The sequence below is a fragment of the Trichomonas vaginalis genome, chromosome I (assembly GCF_026262505.1).
Source record: "Trichomonas vaginalis G3 chromosome I, whole genome shotgun sequence".
Lineage (NCBI taxonomy): Eukaryota > Parabasalia > Trichomonadida > Trichomonadidae > Trichomonas > Trichomonas vaginalis.
The window spans coordinates 5,495,809-5,509,077 of record NC_067203.1 but is presented as its reverse complement, the minus strand read 5'-3'; the positions used below and the strand labels follow the sequence as shown (position 1 = coordinate 5,509,077).

The 13,269-nt window shown below is 34.8% G+C and overlaps 5 protein-coding genes across 5 annotated transcripts, besides 1 other annotated feature; 3 read left to right on the top strand and 2 right to left on the bottom strand.

Annotated features, from left to right (window-relative positions):
- Window positions 1–110: 110 nt before the first annotated feature.
- Window positions 111–2,579, top strand: TVAGG3_0934710 (uncharacterized protein; the record flags this gene model as incomplete). The annotated part of the gene is made up of 1 exon (XM_001329755.1): window positions 111–2,579. The coding sequence occupies one exon, from the start codon at window positions 111–113 to the stop codon at window positions 2,577–2,579; it is 2,469 nt and encodes an 822-aa protein (XP_001329790.1).
- Window positions 2,580–2,891: 312 nt separating this feature from the next.
- TVAGG3_0934700 (armadillo (ARM) repeat-containing protein family) lies at window positions 2,892–8,334 on the bottom strand (the record flags this gene model as incomplete). The annotated part of the gene is made up of 1 exon (XM_001329756.1): window positions 3,197–8,305. One exon carries the CDS (start codon window positions 8,303–8,305, stop codon window positions 3,197–3,199), a length of 5,109 nt encoding a protein of 1,702 aa, XP_001329791.1.
- Window positions 8,335–8,708: 374 nt separating this feature from the next.
- Window positions 8,709–8,851: a mobile genetic element.
- Window positions 8,852–9,415: 564 nt separating this feature from the next.
- On the top strand, window positions 9,416–10,045 carry TVAGG3_0934680 (uncharacterized protein; the record flags this gene model as incomplete). The annotated part of the gene is made up of 1 exon (XM_001329757.1): window positions 9,416–10,045. The coding sequence occupies one exon, from the start codon at window positions 9,416–9,418 to the stop codon at window positions 10,043–10,045; it is 630 nt and encodes a 209-aa protein (XP_001329792.1).
- A 20-nt stretch (window positions 10,046–10,065) lies between these two features.
- On the top strand, window positions 10,066–10,529 carry TVAGG3_0934670 (uncharacterized protein; the record flags this gene model as incomplete). Its single annotated transcript, XM_001329758.2, has 1 exon — window positions 10,135–10,431. One exon carries the CDS (start codon window positions 10,135–10,137, stop codon window positions 10,429–10,431), a length of 297 nt encoding a protein of 98 aa, XP_001329793.1.
- Window positions 10,530–10,697: 168 nt separating this feature from the next.
- On the bottom strand, window positions 10,698–12,921 carry TVAGG3_0934660 (vault protein inter-alpha-trypsin domain-containing protein; the record flags this gene model as incomplete). The annotated part of the gene is made up of 1 exon (XM_001329759.2): window positions 10,728–12,812. One exon carries the CDS (start codon window positions 12,810–12,812, stop codon window positions 10,728–10,730), a length of 2,085 nt encoding a protein of 694 aa, XP_001329794.1.
- Window positions 12,922–13,269: the final 348 nt, after the last annotated feature.

The window sequence follows — 13,269 nt, the reverse complement described above, 5'->3', positions numbered from 1 at the left end:
TTTGGAGCTGTGATTCATTGTATACTATTTGACCATGTCACTGTTACACAATAGGTTTATATTCTTTGACACTTTTGCAATTGTCTGTTTTTTTTTTATTCAAAAGTTTCATGAGGAAAGTTCCTCTTATTTATCCTCGTGGCACTTATAGAAAGCAGCCTTTCTACTACAGAGGTGGAGACCCGTATAAAGAACAAGAATATATTAATGGAGAAGCAATAAAAGCTATTAACGAATTTAAGCGTGCTAAAAAAGACCTTTTAGCAGCACAAGAGCAATATACAGAAGCAGAAGGAGTTCAAAATGCTGCTGATGAGTATACTGTTCAAATTGCAAGAAATCTTGGCTCAAGATCCAAAAATACGCAAGAAAACTCGAGATTGAGGCAAACAATTATCGAATCAGAGCAAAATCTTTCAGAACTAGATCAAGAGCTCGCAAATCTTGAGCAAAAGACATCTCATGCAGAAATGTTACCAATAATTAACGAGCACGCTCAATACAAACCGGATTTAAGAGACTTAAATCATTCAGTAGAAACCATACAAAACAAAGTAACCAACAGTAAGCGCGAAATCGCAACAACTTTAATATCTCCAAATTATTGTTATTCATGCGATACATTAACAGAATTTACTGTAGCAGAGAAGTTCAGAAACTTACTTAAATCAGAAGTCAACAAGCAATTCTCAAATCAAGGCTCCAGAAAGACCAAATCAATTGCAAAGAATTCAACATTGGCAAATTCATCATTAAAGAACGGTGTAGGTAAAGCAATTGCTAAATCTCTCGATACTTACGTAGATACTCATCTCGCTTTATCAGAAAGTGAGATACATTTGAAATTAGCCAAATTACACGAACAATATGCCACAGAGAACTTATTAATACAGATAGAAGACATGAATGCCATTGCCCATCTCGATTTAGACATAGATGCCATCAGAGAAGCTGTCAAAATGGATTACGAAGATGGCCAAGAAGAAAGTTTCCAAACAGAGAAATATTCATTACAAGAAGAGGAAGAAGATGATTTCCTAAGTGATGAATTCGAGAAATCTTCCATCAAAGAGGAAGAACAATCGAGTTTGTCGTATAAAAGTTCAAGTCATTCGAAACTTGCACCATCATTTAAACAAAAAACGAAATTCCCAAGGAAAACATACAAAAAGAAGAAATCTCCAAAGAAGAAAGACCTCAACAACAATGCTCCGATGTTTGAGACAGAGCAGATGAAGACAGCACTCTCGTCAAGTGATGTTGAAGATGATTTGTCTGATAAAGAAGAAAAAAGTTCAACTGAAAACAAAAGTGAAGTCAAAGAAAACAAAAACGAAGATGAAGAAGATTTTAAACTTGATACAACGAAGATCATGGAAGCATCTGTTGACAGTGATGATTCTTACGTAAAAGAATTACTTAAAGAAGAAAAAGAAAAAGATAAAGGTTTAGTTACTTCTTCATCAGAACAAAAATCCCAAATTGAAGAAAATCATGACAAAAACAAAGAGAAATCTGATGATTTTGACTCATTCGAGAATTCAAATCATCAAGAAGAAAATCATGATCAAAAGAAAGAAGAAGAAAAATCAGAAGATGACTTCGAAAACAGTGAAAAGAAAGAAGAAAATCATGATCAAAAGAAAGAAGAAAACGAACCTAAAATGTCAACAATTTCTGATGCAATTCAACAAAAAATTGAAGAAAAACAAAAAGATGATGATTTCGAAATTGAAGAAACAAAAAGTGACAAAAATGATGAAAAACCATTTGGAGGCTTAGCTGAAGCTCTTCAAAACAAAGCAGAAGAAGGAGAAGAAAAAGAAAAGAAAGAAGAGGAAAATGCAATAAAGCAAAATCCTGTTTTGAGTGAAGTATTAATGCCAAAAGAAGAAGAGAAAACTAAAGAATTAAAAGATGATTTTGAATCAGAAGAAAAACAAAAATCTGAAATTCAAAATGACTTTGAATCAGAAGAAGCAAAGATTCCTATAGATAACCTTCTCAAACCAAAAGAAGAAGAAAAACCTAAAGAAGAAATTAAAGATGATTTCGAATCAACAGAATCAAAACCTAAATCAGATTCAGAGAAATCTAAATCATTACTTGGAAATCTTCTGAAACCAAAAGAAGAAGAAATTAAAGATGATTTTGAGTCTGAAGAAAAGAAAGAAAATTCGAAATCATTACTTGGAAATCTTTTGAAGGAAGAAGAAAAGAAGGAAGATGAAAAGCCAAAGGGACTCTTAGGACAACTTGCAGAAACAATCAAACCTAAAGAAGAAGAGAAACCAAAAGAAGATGAAGAATTTAGTTTGGATGATGAAGATTTCGAAAACGTTTCTAAGAATGATGCAAATGTTTCTCAAATTGATGAAACTCACAAAGCAATTAAAGATGAGCTAAATATATCAGAGATAAAAGGAAATAACGAAGAAAGAAAATCTGATGCAAAGATATCCGACAACGAATTTAACGATTTTCCAGATGACAAGAAAGAATCTAAGATTGATGAGAAACATGATGATTTTGATACTGCAATCGAAGGAAGTGACGACCTTTCTTATTCTGATATTTGATTTTATTTATTATATATTAAAAAACTATTGTGTTTATTGTTTAATAATCTTGACCATATTTTAATAGCGATATAATCAAGTGTTTTTTTATATTCAAACTTTCTGATGATTGAATCTCAATGTTGCCACCTTAATTAATATTCTGAGTGACATTGTGCTAATGTTTCTGCATACGATATAAGGATTTGTTTCACTTTCTTGACAACTTTCTATATCTTGCAGCTGTATATGATTAGCTTATGATTTTTCATAATATAGCAAAAAAATGATGGGAAAACTGTTCTTCACTATGCAGCAAATAAATGTAATAGTAAATAATTGGTTGAACTTCTCCTTTCATATGGTGCAAATGACAATGAAAAAGATGAAACTGGAATAACTGTTCATCATTATGTAACACACAATTACGACAAAGAAATAGTTGAATATCTTCTTTCACATGGTGCAAATGCTAATGAAAAAGATAATATTGGAGAAACTGCTCTTGGTATAGCAATTGAAAATAATAATAAAGAAATAGTTGATCTTCTTTTTTTCTTACACCCGAAAATGTACAAAAAATCTTTATTATAGTCATTAAAACAACAATATAAAAAATAAAAATACATAAAATATATCTATAAAGAATAAGCAGCATCAAATTCCATGAATCCCATTACTAATGAATTTGTCTGATTTGCATCAGGAATTGATGTTCCCATCATCTGTTTCGGAAACTCCAAAGGTCTTAATTCCCAATCACCAGCTATAAACTTTTGAATCTTCACGTTTGTTGACGAATCATATCTTTTGATGTAATTAGATGAATGTCTCCTCAATTTCTTTGTTTCTCTCTGAACTCTCATCATTCCTTCAATGATCTCCTGCTGCATGACGAAAGGAATAACCTTAGGAACAATTGGATTTCCGATCATCGCAATGACAGAACTCAATGTCATAGTGTCAGAAAGAGTAGGAATTGAGGAACTCCGAGGAATCGGATTCGGATTCATTATTCTCGTCAATGCTCTCACGACATCGTCAATTGACCTCGCCCAGTCAGTGAATGCGAATGTGCTTTTAATTGCACAGCATGGATCGTGCTCTGCAATAGCCAAAACAAATGACATGGCGCTGGGAACAACACCTAACATGTTCAAGGCGATTTTGTATAATCGTGCATATGGTTCTCGAACATTTTCATTTGTGGCTTTGTTAACAATCAACGCGGCGATCTTGAAAATGGATCCAGCAAGTTGTTCACTAGCTGTTTCGATCATTAAACTGTAATGTTCTATGGCTTTGCATAAAATGGTCACATCACTTTTCTCAATTAAAGCTTCTATTGGCTGAACGAAGAGGAATCCGCCAAATGTCTCCTTCAGAGGTGCTGCGATCATCATCAGTTCCTGTGAAGAAGATGTTTTTGTGAGGATTTCTAAAATTTGGCGGCTTCTGTCGTCAGTTTCGATTCTGGAGAGCAGCGGCCTTACTATTGATGGCAGGATGGACCACGCCGCCTTGTTCGTGGCCTGGCAATTCAATGATTTGAGGAAGATATCAGTGGATGCAGCCCTGCAAGAGTCAGGAAAGGCCGGGCAGTCGATGAATGTGGAGGCGTAGTTGAAGGCGAGAAGCTCGTTGTTGGTAAATATGTTGGAGAAGAAGCGAAATGAATCTGATATCAAATCTGTGAGAGAAAGTGGGTCGTTTTCGCTCTCCATCACGTAGTAATGCATGATCTTGATGATTCCGCTGATAACATTATTATCAAGCGGTTTTTGTAAAACGTTGTAAATTTTGAGAGACAACGAAGCGAATCTCAGCTCATTGCAGCCAAATAACCACTTGAGAGCTTCATTTCCCCACTCTTCGATTGCTTCTGCATCGTCTTCAAGCAATTTGGCAACAAATGAACAAGCTGTGACGATCAAATCCTCATCATGAGAAGATGTAGGGATTGGAACGTCGTATTGTCTGCACAAAGCTTGTAGCAATGGTTGTGTTTGAGGAAATTTGTAAAAGAGAAAGGAAAAATGAATTAATGCGACAATATTTGAAAATGATCCGAATCTTCTTTCGAAAGATTGGGTCAATAATTCAACAACCCAAAGCTGATCGTCGAAATTACGCTCCTGTGATGTAATATGGAGGAAATAAGCGAATGAGCACCGAGATAAGAGTTTTTCGCTGATGAAAGGGGCATCTTGTCTGATCAACCACAAGAGGAGACGCTTCTTGATCTGGGAATTCTTCCATTGCATGATAAAAAGCGGAACAATGTCTTCATGGTTCGGATTCTCAAGCAAATCGCTCCAAAGAAGGAAAAACGACGTTATGTAGTCTTCGTTGATTGTTTCTGTCGCTGTCATCAACGCAGACAAGAACTGATACGGAGTATAAATTCTAAATTTCTCTGGAGAGTCAACTGTGCAAGAACTCTGCTTTGGAAGTAATCTAATCTCAGGAATGTACCTCCTCAAAGCGTTAATTATCTCTTTTACGGGCATATGTAAAGAATTTCCACTTAATATGCGGAAAGCCTCTGAAAAAACAGTTTCTGCTGCACCGCCGGATCCATCATAGACAGAACTCGTGAATGCTTCCATGAATTCGGGGCTTCTTGGGTGTTGCATCTCTTCATATACGTTTCCAACGAGTAAAAGACAGCCAATTTTGGTCGGATTGTAATCTGATCCAGCTGTGAATACTACGAATAAAGAATCAAAGAATAAATCCGCATAATTTCTGTTGGATGTGAGACATGCGTCACAAAACTGAGTTAAAATGAGCTGTACGTGGTAGAAAAGTAATGAACTGAGGACTCTGTTGCCTGCGAACTCGATTTCGCCGAAAATATCGCATACTGTGTTGTCAAATATTACGGAATCTCCGAAAATTGGTCCAGACTTGGCCAATGTTGCCAAAGCCTGCTTTGACTTCTTCCTGAGATTGTCTAGAACCGACGATTTCGTCATCGCCCAGTTTAATAATCCTCTTAAAATCAATTCTCTTGAAGAAATCGACCAATCCTCTTCCTGGATGTTGCGGGTGATTATTTTAGTGATCATTGTGCAATAATTCTCCGCAATCGTTACGTTTTTGATGACAGGTTTCTCTAATTCTGTTGTCCAAGCAACATTCCTCGGTGAACTTGCTCCAAGTTTGATCAAAACCGCATGCATTGCAGAAAGGAAGTTCAATGCTTGCAATAATATCATATTAATAATATTTTCATCACATAATGGGGAATCCAAAAGTGACAAGAAAGCAGATGAAGCATCAGCCATTTTCTCGGGCGTGCATTGGGACAGGATGTCTGCAACATCGCCGGCATAGGCGATATTGAGGTGCTGGATCGCACTGAAAGCAAGTTGGTCGCCCCAACTCTTGTTTCCATCGAGTAATTTAGTAATTACGTTTAATGTAGTAGCAGCAGTAACCATGTTGGCCTGGTGAGGCTCGTATAAGGCTACCCTGTAGACCTGAGGGCATCTGAGATAGAAATCTTGGTTAACTCGTGATCCAAGGTACATCATTAGATATCCAATCAAAGAAGGCGAATATGTCTTCTGAGATTCATCAAGCGTAATAAGCAAAGCATACAAATTGTCATTAGACCTCTGTATTAATGGCGTGTAGTTCGCTGCCAAAATAATTTCGACAAATTCTGCAATATACAACAGCCAAATATCATAAAAACGGGATGATAATACCCACTGCAATAAAGTCTCTTCTTTATGAACACTTGTACCGAATAAACGTGACTTTACGCACTTTTCTATTGTAGATCCACTCTGATGTATGTAATAACTAATACTTTTGTGGTCAAGGAGCTCGTCAATGGCATCTAGAATATTCCATGCTATGATACGAGTACTCGGTTGCGTGGAAACGATGCCAATGAAAGCATAAAATTCGATATCATGGAGTAAATCGTTCGGAAGCGATTTTTGGTTCAAGGAAATTAAAATTGAGAAGAATTTGAGTACGATAACAACCGATTCGTTTGTAAAATCGTTTTGGATATTTTTGATGAGAACTTTAGTGAAAGGAATCTGTAATTCGGGGTCTTGGACGATTGCTGTGGCTACGGAGTATGCTGCCATAGCAGTTTGAAGCTTCGAAGAGTTACATGAATCGATTATATTTTTCAAAACTCCTTCTTCAAGGTAATCTCCTTGTTCTAGTATGTAGCGAAGTGATTTTAGGAGTTGTACGTCTAAACTGAAGAATTCGCTTTCGTTTGCAACCTCGAATTTTGAAAATAAAGCTCCATATTTATTTAATCCGTTTGCTTCAAGGAATGAGCCTATCTTTTGATCGGATTGATCAACTCTACGCCACATTCCTTCAAGAATTTGTAATGGAATACACTTCGGACTCTTCATTTCGAGAATTCTTAAATTTTGGCAAACTTTTCCGCGAATTAAAGCATTGAGAGTATCTATATCTTTCTTGTCGACATTAGAGACTGCATATTTTCTGAATTCTTCTGAGTTTATCGGTTCAATTGTTGATAATAAAACAATAAATCTGTAATCTGTTAAAGGAAGTATCAAGAAACTTTGTAGAATTTCATGTAGGAAGTACATAAAGTCAATCGATGCTAAATGTATTAAAACATTGCGGAATATTTGAGGACAAATTGCGAAGTTCGATTTTTTGAAGAAATATGTCATGAAAATCGCAGGCATTTCTGTTTCGTTTGTTCCTGTCATTCCTATGAATGACAAATCATCGTCAGTCGATAATTGGTTATATCCTCCCATAACTCTTCTCCAAAATAGCTTTAAATCACGCTCCGTAGTAGCATCTGTACCAGCATATGCGTAAACCCTCTTTTGAAAAAATCTGTTTGCTTCTCCTTCTTTATTTGGCAAATGTTGGAACAAAGTAACAATTAACTCGAAAGCTCCGTCTCTTACTGTCGGTTCTTCCTTTTCGTTCCACGCGATATCGAATATTTTCTGTAAAGTATCGCATGGAAAGTTAACTGTAGTAATAATCGAAGAAACGCAAGCAAAAATGTTATTGGTGAGTTGCTTTCGTCTCAGGAGTATTTTTAATGCGTTAAGGATGTCTTCGAGAAACGTAGTTCCGAGGGATTTGCATGAATCAAGTCGAATTTTGGAGACAAGAGTGAAAAGAGTTTCATTATTTACAGAATCAACATATGCCATGAATGGTGTGGATGATTCTTGAAAATTCTTGATGCTTGTGATGGCTAATATTATGGACCATTCATTTAAAATATGAGAATGAATTTCAAATTGAACTGAGGGGTCACAAACTTTGTAGGCACACTTTGCAACCATAGGGCCTTCTTCTCCTGTTCCAAATTTACGCACAATGGCTCCAATAATATCAGTTGTCATATAAAGTGCCAAATAATTGCAAACTTCCTTTGCTGACGCAGAACTCTGATATACTGCAGGAGTATGCGAAATTAGAACTGAAAAAATTCCGGGATCTTGAAGGATTAACGTGTTTGCGAAAATTTCAATCAGATTCCTTAAGGATTGCGAAGTATTATTCTTTGATAAACTGCACATAGAGTCGACTATGGATGCATACATTGGAATATTCTTCTCGATATCAACGAAAAAGGTTGATAAGGAAACTTTCGGCCCTTTTTGCAAAGCTTCGTCATACTTTGCAGTTAAAACATGATAATGAGATGTAAATGATTCAATAAGGCGCGAAAAGACAGAAAGAAAAAGCTCTGACCTACTTTCCATCGACATTCCCGCCACAATTGTTTAATCGAGAGAAATTTCCAAATTTAATAAACTCGCCGATAATCTTCTCAAAAAATTCATCGCACTTTTTAGAAAAAATATGTTATCGTTGATTAGCCGGAGAATTGATATCCTGATATTCTTCTGCAGATTCAATCAATCCAAAATTTTCTAAAAATTGAATTGCGAAGAATAAATTTCATATTCAAGCATGATATTGGATTGATGAAGTACATATATACTATTTTCCGCTTTTACCCTCATAAAAATTTGATTATAAAAGATTTGAAATTGGAAAATAAAGGTATGTGATGTTATTTCAACATTCATTTACTTTAAATTGCTAACAGTAACTTATACAATTTCTAGTTTATGATTAGATAATGAAATTCATTCGCGGAGTTTCATATCTTACCATTTTATTCTCACTAGAAATGAGAGAAACTTTATCTGAATGATAAGTTATTCAGGCAAAGTTTCACCCACTTCTTTGAGGAATAGGAGGCTATGAGGCACCAATATATAATCAGTGCTTCATTACCTCCTATTCCACTTATTAGGTTTCCGAACTTTGAGTCAATTTCAAATGATTAACACGGTGTCATGTGTATAGCATAGAGAGCATTGCACTTTTTTACCGTAATTGTCTTTTCGGATGTTGATTTTGTAGAAATAAGTCTCCGTGTGGTTCGTTGTGTTTTGTTTTCGAATTTTCTGTTCGAAATGAGACCATTTTTGAAAATTATCTGACGTATCATTTACAATATCTTTTATTATGAATTATATAAGAACTTGTAATGTTTTATTAAATAAATTAAGATTAAGCTTTTTATATTGGAAATTTAAATTGAACTTCTTATATTTCAAAAAAAAATGGCTGAATATTCATAATAAAAATACCTATTCAATGATAGTGATCCATTACTTGAAAGCAATTGAAGTTATAATTACAATATGATCAAATATTGGTTCATCTGATCCATATTGGATCGATCAAAAATTAGTTCAATAACATCTTCAATATTTATTTAATGGATATTCAAACTATTATCGATTCAAAATTCTATCTTTCAATTCTAAACGGAAAATTTTAATCATTTTTATATAAAGACCCTTATGAATCCTTCTAGCATTCATACTATGGAAGTTTATGCTGAATCTGAGCCAAGCAGGGAAGTTCTGGACTATATGAATAAGTATTATGAATTACCTTTTAACTTCTTTTTTGGCTCTTTCGAATTTATCCAAGGTCAAAAAGATGCAGAAGAGAAATGTAGACGCTGTCTTAAGATCTTCAATAAAGAGAGTTTAACCTTTCCTGGCAACGGCAGTAATGCTTCCATGGTTTTTTCATACATTATAGAACCGCTCAAATCAATTGGTGCCACTCTTCCTCAGTATTGTGATGCTATTGCTGAATCATTTCTATTATGCTCAAATATATCTTTAGACCCGAGTTTTCAGCTCACAGACGATAACTACAATCTTATCAAAAATGGGGCTGAATCCATATACTATGCAATGCGCTCGGATGCAGAAGACATGATTCGTTATGATATTTTGCTATTCCTTCACCAGAATTTCAAAACCAATGTAGTGTTTCCAGAATTTGGACAGTTTAGAGAAGATGTTGGACAAATTAGAGAAGATGTTGGACAAATTAGAGAAGATGTTGGACAAATTATAGAAGATGTTGGACAAATTTGTGAGTCACTTGAAGAGGTGAAAAAGATGTTCAAGAGATGAAAGATATTTTTAAAGGATTGAAAGATGATATCATCCAAGCAGTGAAAAATGAAATCATCCCAGCAATAAAAGATGAAATCATCCAAGCAATGAAAAATGACATCATCCCAGCAATAAAAGATGAAATCGTCCAAGCAGTGAAAAATGACATCATCCCAGCAATAAAAGATGAAATCGTCCAAGCAGTGAAAAATGACATCATCCCAGCAATGAAAGATCAGCTAAAGGAAACAAGCAAAGAAGCCAACAAAATTAACGCCATTGAAAATGATGTGAAAGACTTAAAAGCCTTTAAGCGTAGGCAAGAATCATTTTACATTTGTGAGTACTTCAAACCACAAGAAAATACTCAAGTTTTGGATCATACTCCTTTATCAAACAAGTGAGGAAAATCTTGGAGCAATTTCTTCAATTCCTTTGAATTACCCCTTATTAGAGTGTCATAAAACCTCTGATGCTTTTCTAAACCATTTTCCAGTTTTATAATTATTATTTTTTTGGTAATGACATCTTCAATATTTAATTGGGAGTTTTTTATCTTCTTTATAATTTTCGCCTGACGAAATATATAAAGAACGGCTTTTAATTCTTTATTTTTCGATATCATAATATGAATGACTGAAAATCAAAAGTTGAAAAAAAAATTACCATAACCCTACAATTTTTTTTACTAAAAAAAAGTTTAATTCTTTCCGATCAGCTTTGAAGCCTTTTCCAACAACTTATTTGCTTCATCAGCTCCAACATTTGATTCCAACAATTTCTGGCACTTTCTAATAATGAATTCGAATGATTTTGCGCAGTTGTTTTTAGCATAACTGAGTAAAATAGAAATCATTAAGTTTCTATCTTTCTCATCAATCTTTTCATTTAATTTAATCAACTTCACAAGCATTTCAATGTCATTGAAGTCTCCATTAGCTTTTTGATGTGAAGAAATTTCATCACAAACATCAACATCTTTCTTTTGTTCAGGAACAAAACTGTTCTTTTCAGCATCAGCATCAAAACCATCAAAACTTTGTTCTTGAATATGAGCACCAGCTGATCTCGTTCTTCTTATATTTGCTGCAAACATAATGTTATCTTGCAAAGGAGCAGCCTTTGCCATATTCATCAGTGGAGGAGGTGCTCTTGCAACCATTTTTCTCGCAAACATTTCAACAGGAACATCAACTTCTTCAAGTTTCGAAATTCCTTCATGTTTTGTTTCATTGTCATATAATACTAATGATGTGTATCTCGTCATGATGTTGAAACGCTTTGCTAGATCAATAGTTTCTTTTTCTGTCAACTTATTATTATTTGTCGCACGGTTTATGAAGACAGAATGAAGAAGTTTGCTGGTATCAAGCAACTGTGCATCATCTGAACTCATAACAATCTCCTTCTGCTCTCCGCTGGATTCGCCTGTAATTTTGACTTGGCATTTTCCAGCTTTTCCATAGTAAAATAGCTCGTAGAACGAATTACGAGGGATTGTACGGAAATTGTGTGCCATCGGTTGGCCGCAATCTGATTCAATTTGGACATTTGATAAAGTTGGATTTGTCGAATCTTCTAAAAGACGAATAATCGAATCGCGGAGTTGAGAGGCGTCCAAGACATGTTCGGAAACACCTCCTGTGAAGCTGGCCAAGTTTCGGACTAAGTTCATATCAGCTCCAGCTCCAAGTCCAAGGGAGAAGATCTTTGTTGATGAGTCCCTGACGAAGTCGAGGACTGCCTGTGAATTATCTACGGCTCCATCTGTCAAAACAAAGAGGACATCCGGTGATAATTCGTTATAAATCTGTTTAATTGGGTTGAAAATTTCTGTTCCACCGAGATTAGCCGACGTACCCTTAATAAATGCTAATGCTGTGTTTAGTGAGTCATCATTATACTCTGTAAGCTTGAAATCAAATAATGAATTGAAAGTTGATCCGAATCTGACGATTTCGAACTTGACACCTGGTTCAAGAGAGTGTAAGAAGAGGTCCATTGCCTTGATAGCATTTTCTATTCTGTTATCAATAGTCATTGAGCCGGAACAATCGAGAAGGAAGACAATTGACTTGACATCTGTCTTCCTATTGGATAAGTAGTTAAGAGGGTTGATCTTGAAGTTGACAACTTGAGTATTTCCCGTGATTTCCTTAACTGAAACTGGATTCTTGTTTAGGAAGACGTCAACATTGAAATCAGTTGTAGGGATTGTTTTGAGTGTCATTACATTACCTTCTATTGAATAATCTTCCATTTTTGTTTCAAATTTTGAATCTTTTGGAATTGTAAATTTCAGGTTAAATTTGTAAGTTGTAGATCCTATAACTGTCTCAGGAGCCTGTTCTGAGCCTGTATTTGGAGTTAATTTGTATCTTGGGAATAAAGTCAAAGGAAGAGAAACTCTGTTAAAGAATAGTTCATTAGATGGACTAAATACGGTTGGTAATGATGTGTACATGGTGAATGAAATATCAATATCCGAATTTGGAGGAATTGCGCACAAATTTATTGATAATCTGTCTTGTTTTTGAGAAACAAGTAGAGCAGTCTTGTTATTAGTCTTCATTTCGTTGTATGTTTCACTTGCTTTCTGTTTTTCTTCAGCATAAGATATAAATGTTTTGTTATTTGCTGACATAAATACATCGCTGACGGTCATATCTGTGTCCATTGGGAATATAAGTTTGGCTTCAGTCAATGTGTTGGGATTATTGTTTCTGTATTGCAATCTGAAATCGATTTGAAGATTTGATCCTTCTAAATTCATGTTAATGTCCATTAATTTTAGAGGTATATCCGTTTTGTTTTCAGTTTTAATCTGTACTGGATAAAATTGACACTTATCAAATAGGGATAATAAGAATAAAAACATAATTATTTTTGACAAACTGCAAATTTTGAATAATTGATTTATCGTTCCGACTTCATAACCAATCAAACAAATTGATTCTAACTTCAGATTTGAAATTCAACAAAAATTGATGAGAATTGTTTGATGAGGTCAGAATCTATTTGTAAAATGTCAAAATATTTGGCTTCTCTCCAACTACAGGTTTTCACGGTACCTGTAAATGGTCTGTATCGTCCTTTGAGTTCTTTTAAATACTCATATGTAGGGCAATATTACCTCACAGTATGAAGTCTGGAATAGCTGTTTTTGATCAATCATGAGGTGAATATAGTGTTTGGGTAACATTCCAAGCAAAAAATATGTATATAATGCATATCCCTTGTTT